The sequence below is a fragment of the Drosophila persimilis genome, unplaced genomic scaffold, assembly GCF_003286085.1.
Source record: "Drosophila persimilis strain 14011-0111.01,24,50 unplaced genomic scaffold, DperRS2 tig00000002-arrow-pilon, whole genome shotgun sequence".
Lineage (NCBI taxonomy): Eukaryota > Metazoa > Arthropoda > Insecta > Diptera > Drosophilidae > Drosophila > Drosophila persimilis.
Genome location: NW_020825289.1, coordinates 22079163 through 22104219, shown reverse-complemented (window position 1 = coordinate 22104219; position 25057 = coordinate 22079163). Strand labels below are relative to the sequence as shown.

The following is a 25057-nucleotide window of genomic DNA, read 5'->3' as shown; positions in this document are numbered from 1 at the left end:
CGCGATCGATGGATTGTTTCGACCCGCAATTTGTGTGCATATTAAGAGATTGACAGAGGATTGATGGAATTATGTGATCGCTATAATACTGATTATATGGGTAACGGACTCCCTAAATATAAAATACAAATGAAAAAGAGTGCACGATCTTGGGAGCCTCTAAAAATACGTTTATTTTATTATGTGGGTAAACCCTTTCCACGAAAACATAAAACCTCTTAAGACGATAAGTACCGCGAATTGAAATCGTGAAATCAGATTTTGTTTTGTTGTGCTTTGAGGCAATCATTTTATTGCTCTAATTTATTGGTTCGTTTTTTGCACTCTGATATCGCCGATGATGATTACGATTTTTAACTTGAATTATGAATACCAATCTTTGGATTTTTGTATGCGTAACTTGTTTTGGGAACGGCGAACTTTGTTCCCCTCTGAAGCATCTTTGTGCGTGCTCGACGCTCCTGCACATAGTTCTTTCGGAGGATAATCGAAAAGTAATACAGTATCTCCACCACGGAGAGCATGCTCATGCCTACAAATAGGCTAAAGGCGCTGCCCAGGTTAGCTATGAGGAAAGCGGAAATTATAAGATGGGATATCAAGGAAAAGAAAAATGGATGAACTTACAAACCAGGGTCACCATGTTAGAGAGCAAGTCCTGACGAATACGCCGATAGCTAATAGAGTTGATGAACACATGTAAAATGCCATCGTTTTTGGCTATACCCGAGCTGAAAGTGGAATCCATAACCTGAGAAGAATGTATACTAAAATGTATAGCCCAGGGGAGCACTCACTAAAAGGGATCCACCACTGGCATATTGGGATAAAGGGGGAAATTGGAGATCTGAACATCGTAATCAAAGTGCTCGCATGTCAGGGGACAATAGCATTGAGTGCTTCTTTCTCGTGTGATGATGTTAGCTGTACGAAAAGTCTTGTAAGATCGGCCATTCTATCGATTTGGTACCCACCAAAGTTATCCACCAAACAGGGAATATCCCTAAACGAGCATATCCGATCCCTGGTGCGATTGAAGTCAAAGAAGTACGTGTGACAGCCGCAGAACTTGACCATGTTGGTCACCCGGCAGTTGAGCTCACAGTTTGGGTAGACGTAGTCGGGGAAGTAGCGTAGATGGAACTCGTTTCCGAACACACAGTTCCGCTCTTCGATGGCCAGAGCCTTAACAGCCGCCGCGCAGAAGGTCTCCTCGGGTCGCAGAGCTGCGAAGACCTCCGTGTTGAAGGAAACGAACTTCGAGACAGCGTGGGCACTGGGAAAGGCATTGGTTTCCTGAATGAGCAGCTTCACGCCATACGAATAGGACTGGAAAGGGTCGTAGTTGTCGTCCTGGTACCGTAGAATCACCGACAGGCCAGAGCCCAGTCCTCCAGCGGCCCTTTGAGCGGTGAAGTTTAGGCTGTGCAAAGATGGAGTCATTAGAGGTTAGCATCTATATGGGCACTCACCCCTGTTGGCGCAGATTGAAGGAACAGCAGTTACCGAAGAAGGTCTTTGAGAGCTGAAAGAGCTCTGAGCAGTTTATAATCTTGCCATGGTACCTACAACGATACAGAATCTCACGGCAATCCCAACGCAAGTGCTCGACAAACTGTTCAAGTGTCAGATTGTTCAGGGTCAGAACAGACTCCATTTGCTCTATGTCCTGATCGGCAAAGCGTTCATCGTCCAGCATGAAGCCGTAGAAGATGTGGAGTTGTCGCTGGATGCGTGCCACATCAGCTCCCTCAGGTAGTCGCCTGTCGGTTGGGATCGTACCAATCAATCGAGGTCTCACACTGTGCTCATTCCCACTCACAGAGTCTCCAGAAATGCCTTGGACTTTTGCATATTGAAGAGCACCTCAGGACAAATTGTGACCGGTGGAAAGTAGAGGTTGCTCAGTGGCGTGAAGTCGCTCTCCACATTCATCCGGGTTGGATTGCTGCGGAAGTCCACGTAGAAGGTGTGGGCCATGGCCACCGCACAGCTGAACATCACAAGGGAGATGAGCAGCCAGACAAAGTGAACAATCCGGTTGGTGTCCTCGTCCCGGGTGTACCTCAAGCCGTGGATACTGCTGGTAGTGCAGAAGTCGGTCCAGGTGCGCCTGAGGGCGCCCCTCAGTGGGGACACACCAAAGTCTACTTGCTCCGGTGTTAGTTCCTCTTCGTGACCCATTGGATTATAACCATTGCATGTCCTTTGTGTGTCTTTTTATATGACAGATGACAGATGGGCCAACTAGCAGAAACGGATAGCCTGACATTTTGACAGTCGAACAACTGATTATTAATTTCGAATTAGGACTCCCCTCCCCTGCTTTGAAATCGATTGAAACACTCAGGTTCAGGTTTGGCTTTAAGCTATGGTAGATTTAATTCTTTTACATATTTGGTTGCGTTCCTTTCATCGGATCATTTCAATTGGTTAGAAGACTAAACTCGGTCTCTATCACATAAGAAAACTACAAAACATATACTCGTACTCATTTACAATGGTAGACCTCGATTTGCCTAACTTTGTTTCGACAATTTGTGCCTTGTTTCGGGTTTCCTTCTTGAACATTCTCTTTAACATTTCCTTTAACATGATTGCTGTCTTTTATTATGCAAATCGGTTGCGTTGCAGCTGACGGGAATAGGATTAGGAATATCAATGGCTAACTATCGTAGTAACAACATTTATCTTAATACATACATAACTAAAACAAATACTAAATTCTAGACTTGTGTACAGTAGTGTAATGGTAATGACAGACACAGGTCACAGGTCGCAGGTCACAGGATAATACTACTGCCTCGACTCGGTAGCGGTGATAGCCTGTGGCGTGCTCAGCCTTGCTGGCGAGGAATTGGCTCCATTGCTCAGAGCCGCCTTCTGCTCGTCGCCCTCGGGATTGTCCCAGTACTGGCGCTCGCCGGAGCCGAAGATGTTGTAGAACGTACCGCAGATGATGTACACGAAGGCGGCAATGAAGAACACAATCTGCCACTGTCCCATAATGGGCTTCGAAAAGATATAGCTATTAGTAATCCCTCAGGACACAGAGTTCAGCTTTCTATCCTTACCTTTGATTGATCACTGATCAGGTTGCCCGCTGCAATCGGCGCCAGCAGACCCGCCAGATTCGCCGAGCAATTCGTGATGGCCATGAGGAAGCCGGCGAAGCGGGGCGTCAGGTCAAGATGGTTGATCTTGAAGCCGGAGTAGATGCCACCGTTGAGGCCTACGCCAATTGTGAGAATGGCCAATGTCAAGGCCCGGTCGCAGCCCGTGTAGGAGGCAGCAATCAGGGCAATGCCAGGTCCGTACTGTCCGATACTGTTGATCAGCTTCCTGGTGACTGTGTGGGAGAACCGCTTCGAGCTAATCATCCAGTCCGCAATCACCGAAATGAACATCGAGAAGAGCCACATAGCCAGGTAGGGGAGCGAGCTCAGCAGACCGTTCGACTTCAGGGAGAAGCGGAGCACCTGCTTCATGTACGTCGGCAGCTCTGTCATCAGAGTCTCGTAGCCGTAATTGTGACCCATGTGGGCGAACAGGATCGCGTAGAAAGGCATCGACTTGAGAATGGCCTTGAACGGAATCGGAGGGTTCTGCAGAAGATTCGAAAATGAATTATGAATGAATCCCTGTTGCAAAATTTAATCGAGTGGAGGACTTACTTTGACCACATCCGTGCCCCAGAGGGAGTCGTTGATGTACTTCTTCTCGCGCTCATCAATGCTAGGATGGACGGTGGGGTCCTCGTACACAAAGATGAGGAATGCAATGGACCATACAGTGCCCACAATGCCAAAGACATAGAAGATCGATGGCCAGCCGCCGTCGAAGCCATATTCCGCAAGGAGACCCGACAGCGGCATAGAGATGATCGTTCCGAACTGAGCTCCCGCGTAGACAGCGGCGCCCATGCGTGACCTCTCGTTGGGCGGAATCCACTTGGCAAGCATGGCGTGGGTGCAGGGTACAATGGGACCCTCGCCCAGCCCCTGGATGAAGCGGACGGCGCACAGGCCCCAGACGCCGCCTTGACGAGCTGCCACAGGGACCAGGAAGGCGAAGACCGAGTTGACGAGCATGCCATAGCCAAGGAAGCGCAGGGACCCGAACCTCTTGGCCAGTATGCCGAAGGGAATCTGGGTGATTACGTAGCCGTAGAAGAAGGACGACAGGATGTAGCCCTGAAGACTCGAACTCCAAACGAACTCGCCATCCTGGGAATCGTCCTAAAATGATAAATTGAATGGTTTAGAAAGAGCTGGAATACGAAGACTTTGGGGGTGATTCGAACTTACAATGGGCAAATCACGATCGCCGCACTCATCGACGATCTCCTCATCGGTCGTCTTGATGGCCGTGTGGTTCACCATCGCCACAATGGCCACCGACATGTTGGTGCGCATCACGTAGGCATTGGCCATGCCCAGGAAGAGCATGAAGGTCACAAAGTAGCGGGTGGCAAAGAATCCTAAAACAAAAAAGGAACGAGCATATTAGTGGATTGTCAAAGAGTTTTCTTGCCTTCTTTTTCCTCTGTGTATTTCTCATCTTTCCATATCAATGAATGCGTCAGAGACTAATGTGCATCCATAAATTAAAATTTAATTAAGCAAAGGAAAAGCGGAAGTGTTGTCAACAGAAATAATTGCTAACAGAGATGTTCGCTTTTCGGAACCGCGAAAATAGGCGAAAATAAACCAGAACGAGGCTACAATACAGTGAGATTCTCGTACATATTTATCTCACAGTTACAGTCACAGAATCTCTCAACTACGATATAATCTACGCTATAATCTTGTCTGTGGTTTACTTTGCCCAAGGTTCGACGCTCGAGAGAGAAAGATAAGGTCTAGTCTACCCATGACTCATTGCAGATAGAGGAGCCGGAAAGGGGTGTGAGTGGGTTGGCAATTGCCTCACTTTCTGATGCGGTCTCTGAGAATATATGGAATTACTGCTACGGGTATGGTGTCATTTCAGTCTATACATTCGATCTAATAGCCTTAGAATCGTATTTAGAGATTGTTATTGGAATTGCTATGACGAAAACTGCAAAAAAATGCGAATGGGAGCGGGGAGGGGGGTTCATTTCTCTATTGTCATTTGACAAACGTGTATCGTTGACAGTCGGCGTTCTTCAGAGTGTCGCCAACACGTGATATTCGATAGATTTCTGCTGCAAGTACAGTTGTGATCACTTTGCTGGGCTTGGGCCATATCGTACATATAATTGGTAGTTGAAAAATTAATGTTCGAATCAAGCCACAATTATGGAATACATTAGATAGTAAATATAATTGAGGCAATTCACTTTTCCAGCAGTCGTATCTCGGCCCAACCCTGTGCCCACCCATTGGGAGTGTTGAACTTTGCCCCGAAATCCACAAATAAACAGCAGTAAAAAAAGCTATGTATGCCATAAACAATTACACCGAATAAATGCTGATTTAAATACATTTCAAAATGTACTGTTGGACGCTTTCTGTTCTTGTCATTGCTCACGCAGCATTAAATCGCTCGATTTTCCCCACCACACTAACCCCACCTCACACCCCTCTCATCACTCCCCTCACTCTCCATCTACGTCTCGTGTTGCACAATCGCCGTCGCCGCGTTCGCCACGCGAACCGGAATTGGAATCGCACGTGTATGTCTCGAGTGGCAGAGAGTCTATTTTAGAACGAGCGTCGTATCGACTGGCAATTAAATCGGACTACACTTGCCACTCAAATTACGTATACGCACACTGTGGACAAGGGACAGCGAGCATCGAAAACCCAAACACAGTTCCACAATTTAATTATTAACAAGGCTTACTTTTAGGGGTCTGGTCGAGGTCCCTCTGGTCCCAGACCAGGACATGTCCATCGCGATGGCGATGATTCAGTGTGCTGCGACGAAAGGTCATGTTGTCGCGTTGTAAATAAATTAGGTTTATGCTAAACTAAATTCGAGATTTGTTCGAGAACTTGTTCGCTTGTTTTCTGGGCGGTGCGATTCACGAGTAGTAAGACTTTTTCCGCACACGCTTAAACCATTTCATTGTCTATCTGTAAACTTGACCGGCGTGGGACCGTAGCATTGCGCGGACTGGCAGACGATTTCAAACGGAAAAACTGAAACTGAACAATTACACTATACTACTCTTTCTTTGGGTTGCGTTACGGTGCGCTAACCCCGACGTTGGCTAGAGAACTGACTGACTCGGCACTTGGTGTGGCGGCTCGCTCGTGCGGCTTTTCCTACTGAGCGGCGACCGTGGCGCTGCCTTCATTTATAAACTCTGGTGCTGTGGGTTCTCGTACTCGTGGGACATTCGCAGTTCTCTGGCCGCTCTCTGTCCGGCCTGGCGATTACATCAACGGTGGTCAGCGTGATTTTAGTTTTCGACTTTCCCTTGTACTAATTTAGCGAAACGATGGAAAATTCTCTCGCCTCATAATGCATCCCACGATTGATGTCAATTGGGCGAGTGAACTTTTCACAGCGTCAAAGAAATCGGCCCAGCTATATAGAGATATAGTACACAGTTCTAATTATATCGGTCGGACGTAAGCGTACCACACATCCAGATCTCGTGACTGCGGCACATGGAGACTGCTCTTAAAAGACATGCGCCCATTGCTTAAAATATGCACAGCTAAGTGATTCTGACGACAGTCAGCGGCAGGCCTTTGGGCAGTGGAAATATTTTCGAATACATATCTGCCTGAGCACCCAAACGAAAGTAAACAAGGCACACATGCTATGAAGTCATAGAAATGCCCCATTCCATCGGAGACGCCACCGCTAAGTGGAGGCGCCCCCAGAGGTGCATATTCTGTGTGATTACTAATTAAGCCGAAAACAATTACTATATATTCTGGCAAGTCATTGCGTGAGCTTTGACAAGTTCCTGCTAATTTTGACAATCAATCGGACCGGCCTTTGTTGTGTTGTGCTTTTATTATTCTGCCCAACCGCAAAGCAAAAGCGAGACAGTTGAAACATTAAAAATAGCTACAGTCACGCTTTAACTCACAAATAATACTCGTACAAGGCGGCAAGTGTAAAATCATGTGTGGTTGTGTGTGTGTGTGTGTATGTGTGTGAGTGTGAGTGTGAGGGCGACTGCGTCCAAGAGACAGACACGTGATTGTCGGCTGCTTTTCCCCCGCACCGCAGAACCGATCGCACCGACTCTCCAATGAGCTACATCTTTGAGCTTGAGTGAAGAGTAGAGCATTTCTAGCTTTGGCTCTCTCTCTTCTGCAGCTCTCACACCGCCGCCGCACACATATTCGTGACAGTCTGAGATGCCCCATTGGCAGCTGTCTCGTTTTTTTAATTTTTTTTCAAATAAATACATATGCACAAGTCATCGCGTCGTGTAGTTGTATTTTTTTGGCAAAGACCCTCCAATGGAATATTTTGTTTGGTCAGGCCGCAGTAGAGAGTACAGTTGTGCACGCTCGAAGCAATTAAGTGATTTTTCATAATGCCTGCCAACTATTGGTGCTATTTCGGGATGGGCCATCCATCAGGGCGATAATTAAACAACATAATTACTATAATTGCTACCTGCTGGGGCAGCACCAACTCCGAAGCCGCTCGACCTCAAAGTTGGCGGCCGACAATGGAGAATATTGAATTCCAGGATGAAGGATGTGGATGTGGAGGTGGATGCTGATGTAGATCTCGATGAGGATGTCGCTAAAGAAGTGACGGTAATGACAAGGAGGTGCATCATAACTTACATTCTTTTTACATAGAGCTAACTCCTCGTTAGCACGAAGCTTTTTTGCAGCATGCTTTTGGGGTGTGCTTTTCAGCTTACGTTATTCGTTTTACGTAAGCGTAATGTAAGTGCTGTGCGGTTTTAAGTATTAGTGTATGAGATTTGATCAGATTCCGTGGAATTCTGAGGCCTAAAAGTGTTGTGAATTCAGATACTGATTGCTTAGCCACAAAATTTCGATCATAATTCGAACAAATACGAGTCTCTCACAAGGGTTTCCTGGTATGGGACTGTGCTAGGTGCAAAGCAGTATCGCAAATATTGGCAGCCTTTATAAGAAGAACCTTTGTTTTTCCCCGGCAAGGCAAGGAAGGTTACGTGATTTCTACTGAACTGATGAATGGATTCTACTCGTATCGTTTTTATCTTGTGGTTCCACATGGGCGAGTGCCAACTGTGGAAGCGCTGACGCTTAATTGCTCCCTGTGTGCGAAAGTAATTTCTATTTGACGGTCGCTTTTTCCCTTTAGCAGGTGAAATGCCTGCTTCATGATTACCATTCACTGAATGAATGTCTTGGCTATTTCCGAGGTGGTGCGGCGCTCTGGGGGATCTGGCAATCTATATAAATAGTAACATGCACAATTTGAGATGAGATGAGTAATTTGCTTGCCACTTGCTAGTGGCATGTGGCGGCTACAACAAAATCTAATGAAATGTTTTGCGAAACGTCGCAAAAGTCACGATCTTAGAAATAACCCAAGGAATTTCAACTGTCCCATTTGTGGGTTACCCTCTTACTCTTACTCTTACTCTCACTCTCTCTCTCGGTCCTCGGTCTATCTGCTCTGCTTTGTAAAAGCAATTTTCTAATTTATCATTCGAGTCGGGCCGGGCCGGGCCAGGCCGGGTCGGGTCGGGATGAGCTGTAAATCGCATTACGCCAGAGGCCCCGATGACAATACACCCTATATATGGAACAGATATGGGGCTCAACTCGAGCGCAACGTTCAACAGGTCGCATCGCTGATTGTATTGTTGATTGTGTGGGAGGTTTGTTCAAGCCACCCATCCCAACCCATTCCACACCCCATAGCACGTAGATTTTAGATGAGGGAGGCGTTTTCTTGGAAATGCTATACTAGATTTCGCTGGGTGCCGATTAACAATGTCCCAATTAAACGATTGCATGTCCGGGGAAATATTTGAAAATTGAAAACTAGCCATGCGAATGTCAATATCAGGGCCAAAAGCCAGCGACATGCAAAAACTTGTCAAACTGCCAGATCGAAATTGCACGGCAGAGAATTTGCCAGAGCAGAGCTATGTTAAAACTCAGAACGCCAACAGAGCGCAGTGCTGTTATTGCAGTAGCGATCCGAACGAAAGTAAAAATGCGAAAAAGTGAAGAGTTCTCTCGCTGGAATGCCAAGGGGAATGCGCATTTCCCCGGCTGACCTTAGCGCCGAATGGAGTGGGGAAACGAGTTTTGTCATTGCCTTGCAGAGTTCATTTGCACAGTTATAAACACGTACCATACCTGGCATTTGTCGAGATTTATGGCATTGTTTTGGATAGGTTTTGCTTTTATTGCTCAGCATTTTTGGGGCTATGCCGGTAACCGGTTCGACTGTGGCAGGCCTACCGGTCGGCTCCGCAAAAGGCAAACGGGGAAGGGAACCGAACCTGAACGATGATCTGTGTCAAGTGTGGGGCAATCAGACGATGATGATTTCTAGAAAGGAAAGAGCAACAAAAACATAGGCTCTGTGTCTGTCTCTGTCCGCAAATGGAAACAGAATAGGTAAATTAGACAACAAAAGTTGGCACTTATTGACTCAACTGTACCGCCACCGCATCCACCTCCTCATCCTCCCTTCGTAGGGGGACTTTTGTGGGGTCTGTGTCTGTGTCACACGTTAATTGGGAATGTGGCTCACGCGTTGGCGACTCTGCTATTAATGAATTTTATTTTATTTATTTTCCTTTTCTTTTGCATTGCATAACAAATAACTTCCGTTTAATGCCGACCCTGACGTCCGCTTTTGGCACTTTTCAAGCTTCTGACGCTCTTGATGTACTAGTATTAAAATCAAGTGGATTCCAGGAGAATCATTGAGAGTCCCATTCGATTCAGCAGCTTTCAGTTTCTGTTGAGACTTGCTTAGTATAAATGTAAATGATATGCCTGAGTAGTCAGCAGTCAGACAAGCTTGAAATAAATAGGGCAATTACGTGTAACTGAGATCATAGACCTGGCCATAGCATAGATCGTACGAAATGGAAGTTGAGCGGATAACGGCGAGTACAAAAGGTGAAGTGTAGATGACTGGGATCCAGATTGATTAATAATTGAATTGATTGCTGGGTTTATTTCCTTCTTTTTTGGTATCTGTATCTCTCTATCTATACTCTCCTTATCGAATGTTAGTTCAATAAAGAACTCATTATATGGCTTCTGATTTTATTCATCAGCCTAATCTTTATGCGATAATTTTCCATTACAATTTCCATTCTATCTCTTCGTAACAAATTAACTTGTAAAAAGCAAAAGCCTAGATAGTATATTATCTGAGCAATATTCAGTATTCACATTTTGATAACCTATTCCTCTCCACCCTCATCCCCATATTATCTCTACCTCTACATATATACCTAAATATAGTTTGGGCACTCACCTAATGGCGGCTTCTCGAGATCCTTCTCGGTGCTCCCACAAATGGCCTCCTTCGATGCGGACATCTTGTGTGCTTCGTGTTTTATTTGTTGGGTGGGAACGTGAGTGTGTGTTTAAGTTAAATAAGAGGTGTTAAAACCAATTGCTTGTGGCCTGTGTAAGCGCAGCGCTTAAATATCACAATACTGCACGGAAGGTATAAGATTTAAGACTTTTTTCAGCAACCGTTTTCAGCAAGAGCCCGATCTGATAGCTCTCAAGACATCTTCTTTGCAGATGTACATGTGTTTGTATCGTTATCTCAGCTCACTCTTTCTCTCTTCACTCGCGACCTGCTGCGGCTGGCAGCTTGATTTGTTCTGATTGTCACTCGGTGGCTAGCGGCCTTTAAATAAGCCGAATGGAGACGGAGTGGAGACTGGGACTGGGACAGGCGGTGCTCCGTCTGCTGTTTGCACGATTTATTTTCCGTTCTGTTTGGCTTTGCTTTGCTGAGAGATCTGCGCATGCGTTCCCTTCGACGTTGCCCGTTGTCGTTGCCCCGCTGTACATATAGCTACAGCTATAGGTGGTCGGCAGATCAAGTTGTTAATCTGAAAGCAGAGCAGACATCAAATTAGTTTGATAAATTTAGCAGGGTGTTTCAATTGATTGCGCAAACGCAACCTCCAAGTGTCGCCGAACGCGAACTCGAGATTTGCATCATCATCTCGCCTCCCTGATTGATCAGATCAGCGGCGTTTGATTTCACGAGTCTCTCGCCCTACGCACGTTTTCCCAGTTAACAGCGAAGTTTGCGTTCAAATATTTGCTATGATTTGACAGATTCGCGCGGGATGATAAGCTCGTATTAGGAAATATGGGGACCGAACTGGGTACAGTCTGTCATCCGATTTCTTAGCATACCACGTAAGCCACGTTCTGTATGGAAGAGCGGACCTTGAAGAGGCTTTTTTCGGCAAGGCACGACCCGGAATGCAAGGCTACTCCAATATTTGCGCTGCGGGTTTATATGCGGAAAATGTAAAAGTAATTGCAACGACTCAATGTAATTAACCTTATAACTATAGTACTTATCTTGCGAGCCTCACATATTGACAATTTCGGTTCCCTGATGATGTAATATAATCTACTTTAAACTCTGTCCCTTTGGAGGAAACTGGTTCCGATTTCGATTCGTACTAACAATTCTAGGTAAATCGATTATAATGGCACTTTAGATCTGAACAAACTTTATATCCCCACACACCAGACACCACACACACTCGGACACTCGATAACAACAGTTGCGTACTTGAGTTTTTGTGAGTGGAATTTCAATTGTTTTCGGGTTGTTTTGCATGTCAGAGCGTCAGAGCGGCCCAAAATTGAATTTTGGAAAGTTTCATAAGTCGCATATAACGAACAAAACAAATCTGCGACGCGATTTTGAACAATCTGCTGCCCGCCGCTGATTTGTTTACGTAAATTTCTTAGAAATTAAAACCACATAAGGCCTTAAACAGGTTGTTGTTATGAGCCCCAAAGTGTGCCGAACAAGAATCATGGCAAATGGTTCACTAATTACCAAAGAAACACACCAAGATTCATTCCTATACTCCAATCCTGATTTCTTCGGAAAGATAACGCTAGAAGATAGACGTAGAAAGGCACTCACTCTATTTAGACAGAGCAATTTTCTGGGAAAGAGAGAGGCACTCGTATTGTTTTGTTTGATCAGTTGGATTCGATCGTTCTCAGGGGATTTCTTTACTCTTTTATGAGATCAGACATTGGGATGTGGGAAATACCCATCTATTCTGAATGAGCTGCGTTCATAAGTAGCGGAAAGTTTTACTAATAATAGGCCCTAATTGCGTACCATTTAATGATCTCCGAATGATACTGAAAATAATAGAAAATCTAAAACGTGATCTCTATATTGTATAAGATCTATTCATAACAGAATGCAAATCTTCAGTGTCTCGCACCGTCATTCTCGTCACTAATATTTATCGATTTAAGGAATTAGCAATGTTTAATTTTAGGTAAATAGTCGGAAAAAATACCGAACGGCCCATCATTTCGAAGACGAAATGATTTTGCATTTTGAGGCTGCTAAACGATCGGCGACTGCCACAGAAACAGTCTCCAAATGCGGATCGTCTGCGAAGGTTCCTGGATCGGAAATACCTAATCTTGGTTGCACAACCTGCTTAGATGTAGATCTTATGTAAATCACGACAGGGGGGAATAGGTTCTTTACGATAATTGCCGACGATCGTGTTAAGGGAAAAGGGAATTCACTGCACAACTAGCGAGTGTACGAGTTTGCTTAAACAAAAATTATAAATATGAATGGCAATTGTTAATTACGACTGTCGACTAATGCGCAACTCAGGACTCGCTCGGTTATAGTTGCATTTCACGGGCATTAAAAGTGCATTAGTAAATAACAATAAATTTATAGACAGCCACAAAACCATATTTAATAAAACCCACTTCTACGAGTAGCGGAAATTTATGAATTTAATCATAATCGCCAGTCGCCGGGTCCTTATCCGATCCAAGCGTGCGCCAAAGGCGCTTTCGCCTCTCCAGAGTGTCGGAAATTTCAGCAGATAAGTAGCGAAGGGGTAGAGTTCTCGTAGAGTTTTCAAAGTCCGATCCATGCTTGGGGGGAGTTATTCTATGGGCCGAAACGTTTTGAGAGTCGATTGTAAATTCGCGGGCAGACAGATTTATTGACAGACCCCATACCCGATTGATATATGGACAGAGGTGAGGGTGACAGAGGGGTACAGCAATTTGCTGAATTGGTTGCCATGAAAGCGGCCAATCGTTGGGACTTGACCATAAATCAAATACACTTATCGAGGGACCCTCATCGGGTGCGTGCGCTCTTATAGATTAAGCTCGTAACGTCCCTATCTGCTACCCTGTACAAACTCTGGAGAGTAAAACCAGGCAACAGCTTTAGATTCAGGCATTCAGGCACGTGCAAAAGGTTCTTCATTCAGCTGTTTTGTGGCCAAGTGAGATGTGGCCATAAACCAGCTATAGACTCGTCTGATATCAGATTGCCATACTCGTAATTATGACATAATTACGTTTATCGCCATCCCATAAACGTGCAGTCGTCAGCCAGTCAACGGCCGCTTATACGACAGCAAAATGACAAGGCCCTGGAAGCGTACCGAACACCGCACACAAAATTTTCCACCCACACCACACTACTGCTGAGGACTCTCTCGGCTTCTCCCGTCGGATGGAAAGTCATTCCTCTAAATTGGTACGAGTATTTCAATTGTAATCCTCTTAATTTATGATGATTTTATTCGCTCTGTTCAACAATTGTTGCTCGCTTTTTCTCGCGCAGCAGCGTTTTTCCTATCAATTTCCATTTGCAGTTCGCATTCAACTTTCAAGTTCAGGTTCAGACCTGAGCCCCAACCTCATATACACATTCGTTTCGGCCGAGTGGTTCTGTGTCTCTATGGCTGTTGCGTTTTGTTGCTCTCGAGTGGTGGGAAACTGTTTGGCTTTGGAGGAGAGGGTCTTGTGTCTTGGTATTGACTCGTGGCTCATGGCCCAGAGCTTATCTGCTTATCTGCGCGCATTTTGGCACTTGAGCCGGGAATTACTTGTAGCCCAGAAACAATCGAACTGCAATTGGATCGGAAATTGGGTCTAGAGTTTGTGTGAGTAACGGACATTGGGCCAGTATTTATCATCCGATCGTTAATCATTTCTTAATCACTTTTTATTCGTTTTCCTTGACAAAAGCTCTCACACACAATGAACGATATTTTTCGTTCAGGAATGGATTTCTGGGGAATACTTATTTGACTCGTTTTTTGTTGCTCTCGCTTTTCGTTTCGGCATTTTTGCATATGGAATAATTTTAAACATATTGCTACTTTTTTTGTGGATTTAATTTACGATCTTTAAGTCAGAAACTCACTCACCTCACACACACACACACACACAGAAACAGATATATGTAAATACACACGCGCAAAACACACTTAAAAACAACTTTTCAAAAATACGAATCAGCTGTTTTGCTTTAGTCTTATTCTTATTCCTCTGACTGCTGTTTCCCTTGCTGGAGTTCTTATTACTCCTCTTACGTGTCGTCTGAGCGGTCATTTAACCGATATCAGCGAATTCGCAGACAAAAACAGAGACAGGAACAGAGAGTGAGCGGAAGAGTGCGAGTAGCAAAAGCTCCACTCAATGGACAGGAACACAGTTATTCTATCAACTAGAAGCTTAGGCAGAGAAGAGACACTCACAGGAATGGTTTTTCCAATTCCATGGAACTCCACTGGAATTTTTTCTTGTTGGACACTTTCCACCACAGACGCGCACTTGGGCTGGAAACTTTCTTCTTGATCGGCAATCGACACCTTGGGGTCTGTGCTTGTGCTGCCAAGGCCGGGATGCAGGCAGAGTACAGGTGCTGTGCTGTGCTGGAGCGGACAGTCTCGGACGAGCGCTGGCTCTGTAATGACTTACTACCTCGACTAATTGAACGTTTTTATAATTCTGTTTTTGTTTCTGTTTTGCTCGCATCGAAACGCGGACGCTGACAGAGCTGCGTTAGCGGACAGAGGAAACACGAAGCGAAGCGGCATTCGCTCGTTTGATTCATCGGCCGAGCGGCAGCGCAGAGAGGAGGCTTGCTCGTCGTTCGGTTGGGTGGGTGATAGACGACTGTGATAATGGCCACGTTTATGGGCAGCAATATAACCAATTAAACGATATTTTTATAGCGACAGTGCCAACAAAGTCAGCGTTGAAGCTGCGCCTGAGGATCACAGAGGCTCTAGTGGCACTGCAGCTTTGTCCATATTTTCGGGCCTCCGCTTTGTTAGGTGCGAACGTGTTAGCGGTTACCGGTTCAGGTTGGGAGCGAGAGCTGTAAGCTCCGAGAGCAGCTGTTCTCTCGTGCGCTTCAACATGCCGCTCACGTGCAAATTCTAGCACTGAGAGCGGACAGTCGAAAGTTATCTCCAACCGCATGAAAGACGCATGAGAGATCGGCCGAGCTGACTCTACCGATGCGAAGCTTTTACAATATTGACAGGCCTAATGAGGAGATTTACAGCAAAGACGTCAGAGCTTTGGGCCCATATCATGCAGAACGGAACCAATAAAAGAGGAATGCCCCGTGCAAAACAGCTCTGTAAAATGTGCTTTTTATAAACCAATATCCCAATCCAAAAGCGGACAATTAGTGGGCCATAAAGTGACTTTTGACCAACGATAAGGGCTGGGCCAACGAGCCTGCCCAGGTAGCGATAGAATTCTATCAACCTGATTTCGGGTCTATAAAGAGTCGTAAAACATAATCTTGGGAAACAGTAGTTCCAACCGGACAAGGCTATTGCTATAGCCATCATTGAGCCACCAATTCGAGATGGGAAAAACCTAATTACATGATGCGGGATTGGATAAGCCTATCAACGGAGCTCGGGGCGCAGTAGCTCTCTCTGAGATCTCCTATCGCGCAGCGCCCATCGTCCATCGAATATGTCTTATGTGACAGTCTCGAGTGCGTTTCAATGGCCGATGCCAAATCAAATGCCCATTTCTGCTCTTGGGGAATTATCTGATTATTAATTATATTTCACCCATCGCGATAGGCGGCTCTGTTTAGTGTTTAGTGACGGAATCGGAGCCATAGGAAGATATTCCAACGTCACATTTGATCCACTATCGTTTTGGGGCCTGTCGTTTGACGCAGTTAAAAATGTGGCAACCGTTTCTGAGGGTCTCTTTGTGTGAGGACTTGTTTTTGAAGCAGATAACGAAACGGTTTTGAGGGTACGGCACGAAAAAATTAGCGAATAGATTGCTTTTCTTTTAGGTAAACAACTGGGGGAAAAATTTGTCTTTTAGATTATAGCTTATCATTGATGATATTTTATATTTTAGGTGATTTTGCATGGAAATATGTGTCATACTGGCGCCAGAGCGACTCTTCAGTTACGGGGTAACCTTTCGAGGCATAACTAATTAAATTGATCAGTAGATCGGTTCCACTACCAATTGGATCTCTGACCCAATCACCAAAACCATCGCCAAATGATGATATTCCTCCACATAATGCTATACTACGTTCTAGCGCCCGGTTGGGTCTTCGGGGATATTCCTTTTGCTCGGGCCAATACGCCATATCCTCCCAGCCTAGACTGCGGTCTCAATGCCACCAAGTCCAGCTGCTCCTCCAGGTGCGAGGAGACCTGCCAATACAAGTCGCGCACCTGTCCGCCGAAGATCTGCGGGGGTCCGTGCGTCTGCATCGAGGGCCATGTGATCGACGAGCGGCGATTGAGCTGCGTTCTGCGGATAGATTGCGGGCAGAAGCAGCTGAATGTTCCCTCGTACCAAGTAAGCAGCGTGAAGTACTTTGGTGCCAATTACGGCCAATACATTATCCCTACATAAAGGAATTGTGAAATTACTAATGTGAGTGCAACCAAATAAAAATAAATCAGTGCCGGCTGTGTATCAGACTGATGCCACGACTGATGGCTGATTAGTTGGAACAGCAGCTCTAGCGTAGGGTAAACATGGCCATAAACCACCGTATGGGCCCCCTTACTATTGAGTGCCGTGTGCCTGGTGCCTAGATAAGAAACGTGCCGCACATCGGCCGATCCAGGTCCGCACGTTCACGTGATGTGCACGCCGATCTATCATCAGACACCACATCACCCATACAATATATCAGCGATAATGAATAACAAGCACAATTAACGCGACCAACAACGCATGTGGCAACTGGCAACTGGCTGATGTGCCAAATGTTGATACAACTGGCTTATCTTGTCACCGATATTGGGCCCAGACATCCACAGATTTGCTAATGATGATGAGGCACCCAGCCTTCAACAGACTAGTTTGGTCTCTTCTGCTTTGCTTTGTCTCACTCACAGACAACGCCTACAGCCAACAGCCAACACTGGCGTCTTAATCACCTCTGTTTAATACGACTTGATGAAGCACATCCCATTCGAGTATATTGTACAAATTAAAGCTCAGAAATGTGTGCTAAAGGGGAATATTGTTTCTGTCATTACTCATCCGCCGGGTGGGCCAATGAATCGTTTATAAGACCAAAAGTATGCTATAAATCCATATGAACGTATCCGCAATGAATCCGGTGGTGAATTAGAGCAGGGGGGCATGAGTGAAACCCTGTTTCCACATAATAATACCATCAGTTCAATTTCTTTCCATTGGCACCTCCTTCTATCCATTTTACAGGATTCCTCTTATAAGAAGGCGTTGGAAAACCTCTCCAATAGCTAGCTTTGTTTTATTTAGACAACTGAAACATACGAATCGTGTCTCAAATAAAGAATAATCAAATTCTTTCCAATTTCTTTGTGAGTAATATATTCTGTTTCTGTTTCGCGACTACACAACACAAAATGCCTTGCACGGTATTCGATATAAGTGGCGGATCGTCTCGCTTCCGGCCTGTCGTCCGCATTGGCAATTGGTTCGAGGAAAACTGCCTCGAGGAGGTGGGAGAGCGAATTCAAGCCATTATACCATTAGACCTTACCTACTCTGACCTTTTCTAGGACAAAGTTCGCAACTTTAAGAGCAAGCGGGATCGGGGCGAACTTCTGGTGGAGAAGGCGCGCACTCTTTACGACAACTTCCACAAGGAGATCGTCCTCGCAGCGCCTAAGCAGAACGTTATCTTCGGAGCCGTCGTCCAACTGATGCCGATTTCCATGAACATCGAGAATATGAGCACCGCTGATCTGAACCTCGCCCTCTCGGTGGTGATCAACGAGCGGGTGGTGCGCCACAGCCAAAGCATCAACGAGGACTGCGAGCTGACGGTGGCTCCCTCCGCGCGGTCCTGTGTGCGCAACTCGTTCCGGATCGTCAGTGGTGACGAGCACGACCGCACTGGGCAGGACATCAAGTACGGGCAGCGCTTCCGCCTTGAGTGCATGGACTCGGAGAATGATCCCATCATGCTCTACAGTGCGCCCAAGAAAGTCAACCTGAACCAGTCCATCGATGTCACATATCATTCCCATAAGAACGGCGAGCTGAACTTTCCTCTGGGCCTTGTTCATCGCAGTGTAAGATGACGATGAGTCCATGAAAAGGTTTTTATTGATGTATGCTATCGTCTTCTACAGAGGTGTGGCTGTCCGGGTGGTGACCTGCCGATGGCCTTTACCAACTGGTTCTGCATTCACGTCGATCGCAACCGGCGCTTCGAGAGCGAGGGCGAAGATATCCCCGTTTGTATGAACAAGCTTCCCTTTGCCATTATTCCAACCATTCCATTATTCCAGAGCAATGCCCCACTGGTCATTGTCCATGCGGCGACCAACCGCAATCTCGCCGCCGAAAATGTGGTCATCCAGACTCTGTTCGGTCCAGAGTTCCTCGTGTCCGTGCAAAACTATCGTAACATCTACAAGCGCGAGCTCTGGAAGAACGTGTGGATGATCAGCAACGGCCATCAGGCAGGCCCCATCAGCAAGAAGGCCTAATCTAAAAATTCCCCGTCCCAACAAACACCCGTTTTCGCCTAGTTTGCTTTAAATAAAGGTCACTGCAATTAGGTGTAACGTGAACTTGGATTTTACGAGTATGTGGCGATAATTTAAGTTTCGCACATGGAATTGTGTCAGCCGAGCCCCCGCGGGTTGGCGCAGATAATACCCGGCAGTGGGTGAATTCATGCTTAGAATAGATAGAACGAATGGGAGAGGATGAAGGCACAAATTAAAGTAGAAAGGCTACACCCTATGTAGATGAATGTTGAATATGGTTTCCATGGTTTGTCAGGAGGTATATCTTATCTTTATTAGCGAATCGAATGTATGTTTCCGGGCTTCCCAAAAGGTACCGTAAGTTACTAATGGTGGCAACCCACCCAGCTCAATCCAATTCCCATATGAAAGTGTGCCAGTCAGAGATAAAAACTTCCAAGAAAATGAGCCAACAAGACCTATAAATATGTTAAAGGCAGCTACAGTCTGCACACTCATTCCTAAAATGTCTCCGGTCACATGTCTAGTAGCTCCACTGCTCCTTCTGATCGCCACGACATCTGTTCCTGGTCAAGCCAAGGCGGCGGATGTTTCGCGAATCATAGGCGGAGAATTTGCGGGCCCTGGCCAGTTCCCACATCAGGTATCGCTCCAGTTGAAAGGGCGCCATCATTGCGGAGGATCTCTCATCTCCGACACGATGATTGTAACTGCCGCCCACTGCACCAAGGACCAGAACCCTTCGCAGATGAAGGCCATAGTGGGAACCAACGATCTGAGCGCCGGCAATGGGCAGGTTCTCGGCCTTTCCCAGTTCATCATCCATCCGCAATACAATCCGCAGAGCCAGGACTTTGACATGTCGCTGATCAGGCTAAGCAGCCCCGTGCCAATAGGCGGTGCTGTCAAAACAATCCAGCTGGCCGAAGCTGACTCCAACTATGCCGCTGACACCATGGCCACCATCAGCGGCTTTGGAGCAATCAACCAGAATCTTCAGCTGCCCAACCGCTTGAAGTACGCGCAGGTGCAGCTCTGGAGCCGTGACTACTGCAACTCCCAGAACATTCCCGGTCTCACCGATCGCATGGTCTGTGCTGGGCATCCCAGTGGGCAAGTCAGCTCCTGTCAGGGTGACTCCGGTGGGCCACTTACTGTGGAGGGCAAACTCTTCGGCGTGGTCTCCTGGGGCTTTGGATGTGGCGCCAAGGGACGCCCGGCAATGTACACCTATGTGGGTGCCCTCAGGTCCTGGATCAAGCAGAACGCAAATGTTTAATTGGAATCGGCATGAAAGTAATTGGGTATCTGACTAAAACTAAATCAATAAATAAAAAAATGCTGCATACTAATCATAGCTTTATTAGGAAAATTAAATTTAGTTCTTGGCTTAGCCAAGCAGCTGGTACATTTTTTAATTACCTGCACGTTCTACGATGTACGACGTACGTACTTCGAGGTGCTTTACCTCATCGACTTTGAGCCTATTCATCTTTTTTTCATGGACTATTTTTCTTGGCTCTTCTTCTTTTATTTTTGACCGAGACCCTCTCTGGCCACAAATTGCTGTGCCGCGATTCCCTCCGAGTGGTGTGCTCCTGTCTCTCCATCGTCATCCTTCGGCATGGCCGTCGAATATCATGCAACATGGCCACTTTAACAATGGCAACCAAGGAAGGGGATGCTACTAGATTGGGGCTACTAGATTCTAAATATATCTCGTTTTTATTAGGTTTAAGGAAAGGTTTTAGATTTAGATAGTAGGTTTAGATAGTAGATACAAAAGTTTTCCACTTGTTTATTTATTTAAGCTCAGCGAAGCTATGATGAATAAAAATGTTAAAAAATCATCCTTGCTGTATCCTGTGTGGGGAAAACTATCCCGATCCCAAAAGGGCGTGGAACGCCAAGATTGGTTCAGAAATATCAGAAAAAAAATAATTTTTTGAGGAGAATATCCTTGACCCTTTATAAGGACTCCATAAATCAGGGACACTTCTTCGACCACTGGAAGCCATAGCAAGCCATTTCTGTTCGCCTGGTATCCCAGACATTTGACGCAAGATTTTTTTTTCAATATACAAATATTTAGTTTTCTCGGCTATTTGTGGGCCGATCTGGTCTTGCGATGGCTTCCTGCGATCGAAAAATTTTCCCTGATTTTATGGAGACCTTAACAAGGATCAAGGACATTTTCCCCAATTAACAATTTTTTTTCTCCGCTATTTGTGAGCTGATCTAGGCGTTCACCGCCTTTTTTCGATCGGGATAGTTCCCCTCACAGGATACAACAAGGATGATTTTTCAATGATTTTATTTATCATAACTTAGCTTAGCATAAATAAATAAACAAGTGGAAAACTTTTGTATATACTATCTAAATATATATACACGCGTATATCCCAAAACCAATCCTTTAACATAACAAAAACGAGATATATTTAGAATCTAGGAGCCCGCGTAGCTCCTCGCCTGGTAGTCAAAGTCATTCATGTCGATGGCCAGGTCAAAGGATGACGATGACCTGTAAGGTTCCGATCTTGCAAGGGGTCCGCTTCTTTCCTGCTGGAATACGATTCTGTCTGGCTTGGATACGACTCGGCTTGTGGCAAAGCGTAGGGTACACAACTCCTCTGGGAAAGAAGATATATTTTAAGATACATCCACAATTATATTCTGATTCACTTACGCGTCTCCAAGATGAAGACCAGCGCTCATTATTTCCAGTGGGCGTGACCTACAACGTTGACCAACCGCCGTCGATCACTGTTCTCTCCTGCAGCGGCATCCAGCCAGGAGCTCATCCCTCGTACCTCCCGAGAGGAAGATAACCTAAAATGAAAATCAAATAAATGAATAAACAATAACTTAATAACTGCACCTGGTGGAATAAGAGGAGGGAATCGCGCCAAAGCGGTTTGTGGCCAGAAAGGGTCTCGGCAAAAGATGAATAGGGGGGAAACAAGAAAATCTTACCCGACCAAAGCACCTGCGAAGCACTTACGTCGTAAAAGTGAGGGAGAACTCTGGCGTTTATGCATAAGCATGGCAAAACAGTTCAAATTGGCTCTGCAAATATAAAACAATCAATGTCATACTTTTGGGTGGCGACTAAGTTGTTGCTAATTTGGTAAGAATATTACGTTGCAGCGTAGCTGGTACGACAACCAGTTAGCAAAGTTTTCGACCAGCTTAGTTTTGTCAGTGGCTGTAGGGGCGCCACAGCATGTATTTTTGGAATCTATTTGAAATCTATTACATATATTCTTTCCGGTATATATATTTCCTTCATATATAATAACATAAATCGGAAATTTAGTTTACTTTCAAATAGTTTATTCATAACTGCATCTGTTGCCTTGTACAATTTCGATTCATTACTACACATTCACTACGCGCTTAGTACATTATTCTTTAAGGTTTAAGTTAAAAAAACGTTTCTCGACCACTTCCTATGGCTTCGGGGTTTCGTACGCTAAATTGTAAATGCCGCATGTGTGATGTGAAGCGTTTTGTGTGAAAAATAGCAAATGAAGATTCGCATGCATTCCGTAGAAGCGTTGCATCCACCAATTCTGGTTAGTGGTATTTAGTGGATGCTATGTATGGTATAGTATGTGCGCTTTAGTCTCGAATAAAACAGTATTTAATCCATGGTTATGTACACATTCTGCAGGATGCGATATGAAATTGTACAGTACAGTATATACACAGTCGCTGTGATTGTGACCTAAACTAATGCTACAGGAGTAGCATCGCATGTTCATCGCATGTTCGATGAACGATTGCGATATATAGTATATGGATAAGTGTGTGTCCGTTATAAGTAGAAGGCACTATGCACATTCGCATTAACTAACTCTAAGATTTGCTCAGACCTATCTGTAGTCTGGAAACTGATATTGTAAGTACTACTACAAGCTGGCTGTGTCCAACGCATAGGATATGTTGTCGTCTTGAGAACTAAACGAACTCAACAAAATAAAAACCTACGGATACACAAGAGCAAAAACTAAACATCTAAATATACAATACATAATTTGGCATAAGGCGTCTCCAGCGCACTTTACAAATTAAAAAACACAAACTTCACCGTCACGCCTCATCGAGTCGTAAAAATAAATAAGTTCAAAATTTTGGTGTGCCATCTAAAGATAATTCTTTCCATATAGATGCAATATAGGAAGGAGTAGGTAGGTAAATAGATTAGTGGTAAGTGGGAATGCTGCGGGGCGGGGCGTACAATACAGGCAAAACAAAGGCTATCACCGAATGCTTTCCGACCTAGACTCTTAGCCTAAAGCTTACGCACTAGACACATATTTGGAATGGGGCTTTCGTAGAGCCATTTGATGACAATATATAAAATTCATAATTCATAAATATTAATCTGAAATCGTAGGATCGTACGCTCTCCGTTGGATCATCCAACACACTTTCCATAAATTGTGCTAAACGTTTACAAATGTAAATGCAAAAATTGCGCTACGACTTCTTGTTTTTCTTTTTTGCCAGCACTTGTCTTGGCTTGATTCTAACCTAACGGCCCCAAAGTCATCCTGACTTTAGGCCTACAAAACTTATAGCTACTGTACAGCAGTCGTTCTCTTTTTTTTAAGTGTAAGTGTCTGTTCGTCTGTATGTCTATCTCTCTGTAGATCTGTGTGTGTTTCTTATAGCTATGTAACATATATTATGTTGCTTGGAAACATATAAAATTTAATCATATTTATATAGCATGGCAAACTAATGCTGATGACAAACTCCCCCATTCTCCCTACATTTTCCTGCGTATTGCACATGCCTGGAATAGAAAAGGGGAAAATCTATTCCAACTCCTGTTTCCACTCTGACTCCACTTTCCAATGCCGCTTTTGTTGCTGTTTCTGCTTCTGCTGCTGCTGCCGCTGCTGCTATGCTCGCCTGTCTCGTTGTCGATGGCGCTGCGAAGTGGGCAACAGGACGTTGCCCCTCGCATAGAAGTAGCCTCACAATTTGGAGCTATCGTAGCTCTCCAGCAACCATTCCTGTCGAGTCAGGGACTGGCTGCATTCCTCCATGAGCAGCTGATCCTTCTTCTCGCTGATGGACAGACACTTGCCGGAGGTGCCGTGATGCAGTTGCTTGGTGTTCTCACGATATGTCCAAAACTGAAATTGAGCTTCGATTAGTTGGGTGTCCCATTAAAAAATATCCCTGCAACATCACCTGATTTCCCTTGCCGCCGTGGCACGAATAGAGTATCACTTCCTTGCCGGCATAGTCTAAGCAGTAGTCGTCGCGTCGTATTTCCCCCACCTTGCTCAGCATCCAGTACTGCAGGGGAACGGGAGAAGGAAAGGGATCACATTAATATAAATTGCGATGGATGCGGATGCGTGGGTCTGCCAACTGCCAAGCCAAAAGTTTTTCCAGCACTACAGGACTACAATCTCACATCTTATTACAGATTAATGTTTTATTCAACTAAATGCCAAAAAGCAGCTCTGTTTCTGTGTATGTGGCTTTGTGTGATTGTGTGTGTGTGTATTTAAGGTTCTGTCCACTGCATGGGTGCGTCTGTGTGAGTCTGGTCATGATTATTTATAATTTGAGCCACGTTGCCAATTCCAGATGGCAGGGACCTCGGAACCAGGCTTCTGAATCCCGTTTTGATTCTGCGGCCCGCTGAAAATGCCTTTGTTTGCCCTGCTCTACAGCCCTCATTCCCTCCCACACTTGCTCTCGTTGGTAGGTCGTGACCAGCCGCCATTTGGTGTTGCTACCATTTCCGTTTCCGCGCCTGCTGTCCATACAGTCTCCCTTTCCTCCCCTTCTTTATTCGTTTTATAATGCTGCCAGGACTACCAGGAATAATGCCAGGAATAATGATGAGCCATTCAATGGTGGGGTGGACGGAGGCGGCCCCCATTGCACGGATAATTACAGTTATTGTTTTAACAGTCGACTTTCAAAATTTGAGTTCCATCGAGTATCTCGTTTTCGTTACAGTTCCCCCTTCGTTCGGGTAGAATGAGCGGAAATCCCTCCAATGATTTCTACAAGAGCTGTCTTACAGTTGTGTCACGTAGGCTTCCCAAGGACGCTTCTCCTCCTTGCGGATAGAGAACTATCTACTTCATATTCATCCTT

General features: G+C 45.3%; 6 protein-coding genes across 9 annotated transcripts in view; 3 read left to right on the top strand and 3 right to left on the bottom strand.

Moving 5' to 3' along the window:
• Positions 1-298: 298 nt before the first annotated feature.
• On the bottom strand, positions 299-2184 carry LOC6601603 (sodium channel protein Nach). The gene is given in 7 exon segments (XM_002026588.2): positions 299-398; positions 400-565; positions 628-731; positions 798-924; positions 975-1423; positions 1473-1763; positions 1823-2184. Coding segments are annotated over 7 exon segments (1599 nt in total).
• A 167-nt stretch (positions 2185-2351) lies between these two features.
• LOC6601602 (putative inorganic phosphate cotransporter) lies at positions 2352-14879 on the bottom strand. 2 transcript variants are annotated; one of them, XM_002026587.2, is made up of 6 exons: positions 14684-14879; positions 10408-10999; positions 4308-4480; positions 3675-4238; positions 3075-3605; positions 2352-3012 (listed from the first exon to the last, which is right to left on the bottom strand). In XM_002026587.2, exons 2-6 carry the CDS (start codon positions 10469-10471, stop codon positions 2797-2799), a joined length of 1548 nt encoding a protein of 515 aa, XP_002026623.1. In that variant the 5' UTR covers positions 10472-10999; positions 14684-14879; the 3' UTR covers positions 2352-2796. The 2 variants fall into 2 exon arrangements, with proteins under 2 accessions (XP_002026623.1, XP_026840947.1); XM_026985146.1 differs by lacking the exons at positions 10408-10999; positions 14684-14879 and adding an exon at positions 5830-6210.
• Positions 14880-16326: 1447 nt separating this feature from the next.
• Positions 16327-16909, top strand: LOC6601601 (accessory gland protein Acp62F). Its single transcript, XM_002026586.2, has one exon. The coding sequence runs from the start codon at positions 16479-16481 to the stop codon at positions 16839-16841; it is 363 nt and encodes a 120-aa protein (XP_002026622.2). The 5' UTR covers positions 16327-16478; the 3' UTR covers positions 16842-16909.
• An 875-nt stretch (positions 16910-17784) lies between these two features.
• LOC6601600 (cilia- and flagella-associated protein 161) lies at positions 17785-19006 on the top strand. Its single transcript, XM_002026585.2, has 4 exons — positions 17785-17926; positions 17987-18502; positions 18563-18667; positions 18722-19006. The coding sequence occupies exons 1-4, from the start codon at positions 17831-17833 to the stop codon at positions 18920-18922; spliced, it is 918 nt and encodes a 305-aa protein (XP_002026621.1). The 5' UTR covers positions 17785-17830; the 3' UTR covers positions 18923-19006.
• A 223-nt stretch (positions 19007-19229) lies between these two features.
• Positions 19230-20204, top strand: LOC6601599 (trypsin 3A1). The gene has a single exon (XM_002026584.2). The coding sequence runs from the start codon at positions 19392-19394 to the stop codon at positions 20202-20204; it is 813 nt and encodes a 270-aa protein (XP_002026620.2). The 5' UTR covers positions 19230-19391.
• A 2040-nt stretch (positions 20205-22244) lies between these two features.
• LOC6601597 (putative polypeptide N-acetylgalactosaminyltransferase 9) overlaps positions 22245-25057 on the bottom strand; it is a 61952-nt gene continuing 59139 nt past the window's right edge. For all 3 annotated transcript variants that reach the window (XM_026986674.1, XM_026986673.1, XM_002026582.2), the window contains 2 exons: positions 24134-24241; positions 22245-24075 (listed from right to left, as the gene is read on the bottom strand). In XM_026986674.1, the coding sequence (XP_026842475.1) occupies positions 23914-24075; positions 24134-24241 (270 nt within the window). In that variant the 3' untranslated portion in view covers positions 22245-23913. The remainder of the gene's footprint in view (positions 24076-24133; positions 24242-25057) is intronic.

Coding starts and splice junctions, on each gene's coding strand:
- LOC6601602 (XM_026985146.1), bottom strand. CDS start 5,920: ATGACCTTTCGTCGCAGCACACTGAATCATCGCCATCGCGATGGACAT. Junction 4,239..4,307: donor GCGATCGTGATTTGCCCATT/GTAAGTTCGAAT, acceptor TTATCATTTTAG/GACGATTCCCAGGATGGCGA. Junction 3,606..3,674: donor GGGGCACGGATGTGGTCAAA/GTAAGTCCTCCA, acceptor AATCTTCTGCAG/AACCCTCCGATTCCGTTCAA.
- LOC6601599 (XM_002026584.2), top strand. CDS start 19,392: ATGTTAAAGGCAGCTACAGTCTGCACACTCATTCCTAAAATGTCTCCG.
- LOC6601601 (XM_002026586.2), top strand. CDS start 16,479: ATGATGATATTCCTCCACATAATGCTATACTACGTTCTAGCGCCCGGT.
- LOC6601600 (XM_002026585.2), top strand. CDS start 17,831: ATGCCTTGCACGGTATTCGATATAAGTGGCGGATCGTCTCGCTTCCGG. Junction 17,927..17,986: donor AGGAAAACTGCCTCGAGGAG/GTGGGAGAGCGA, acceptor GACCTTTTCTAG/GACAAAGTTCGCAACTTTAA. Junction 18,503..18,562: donor TGGGCCTTGTTCATCGCAGT/GTAAGATGACGA, acceptor CGTCTTCTACAG/AGGTGTGGCTGTCCGGGTGG.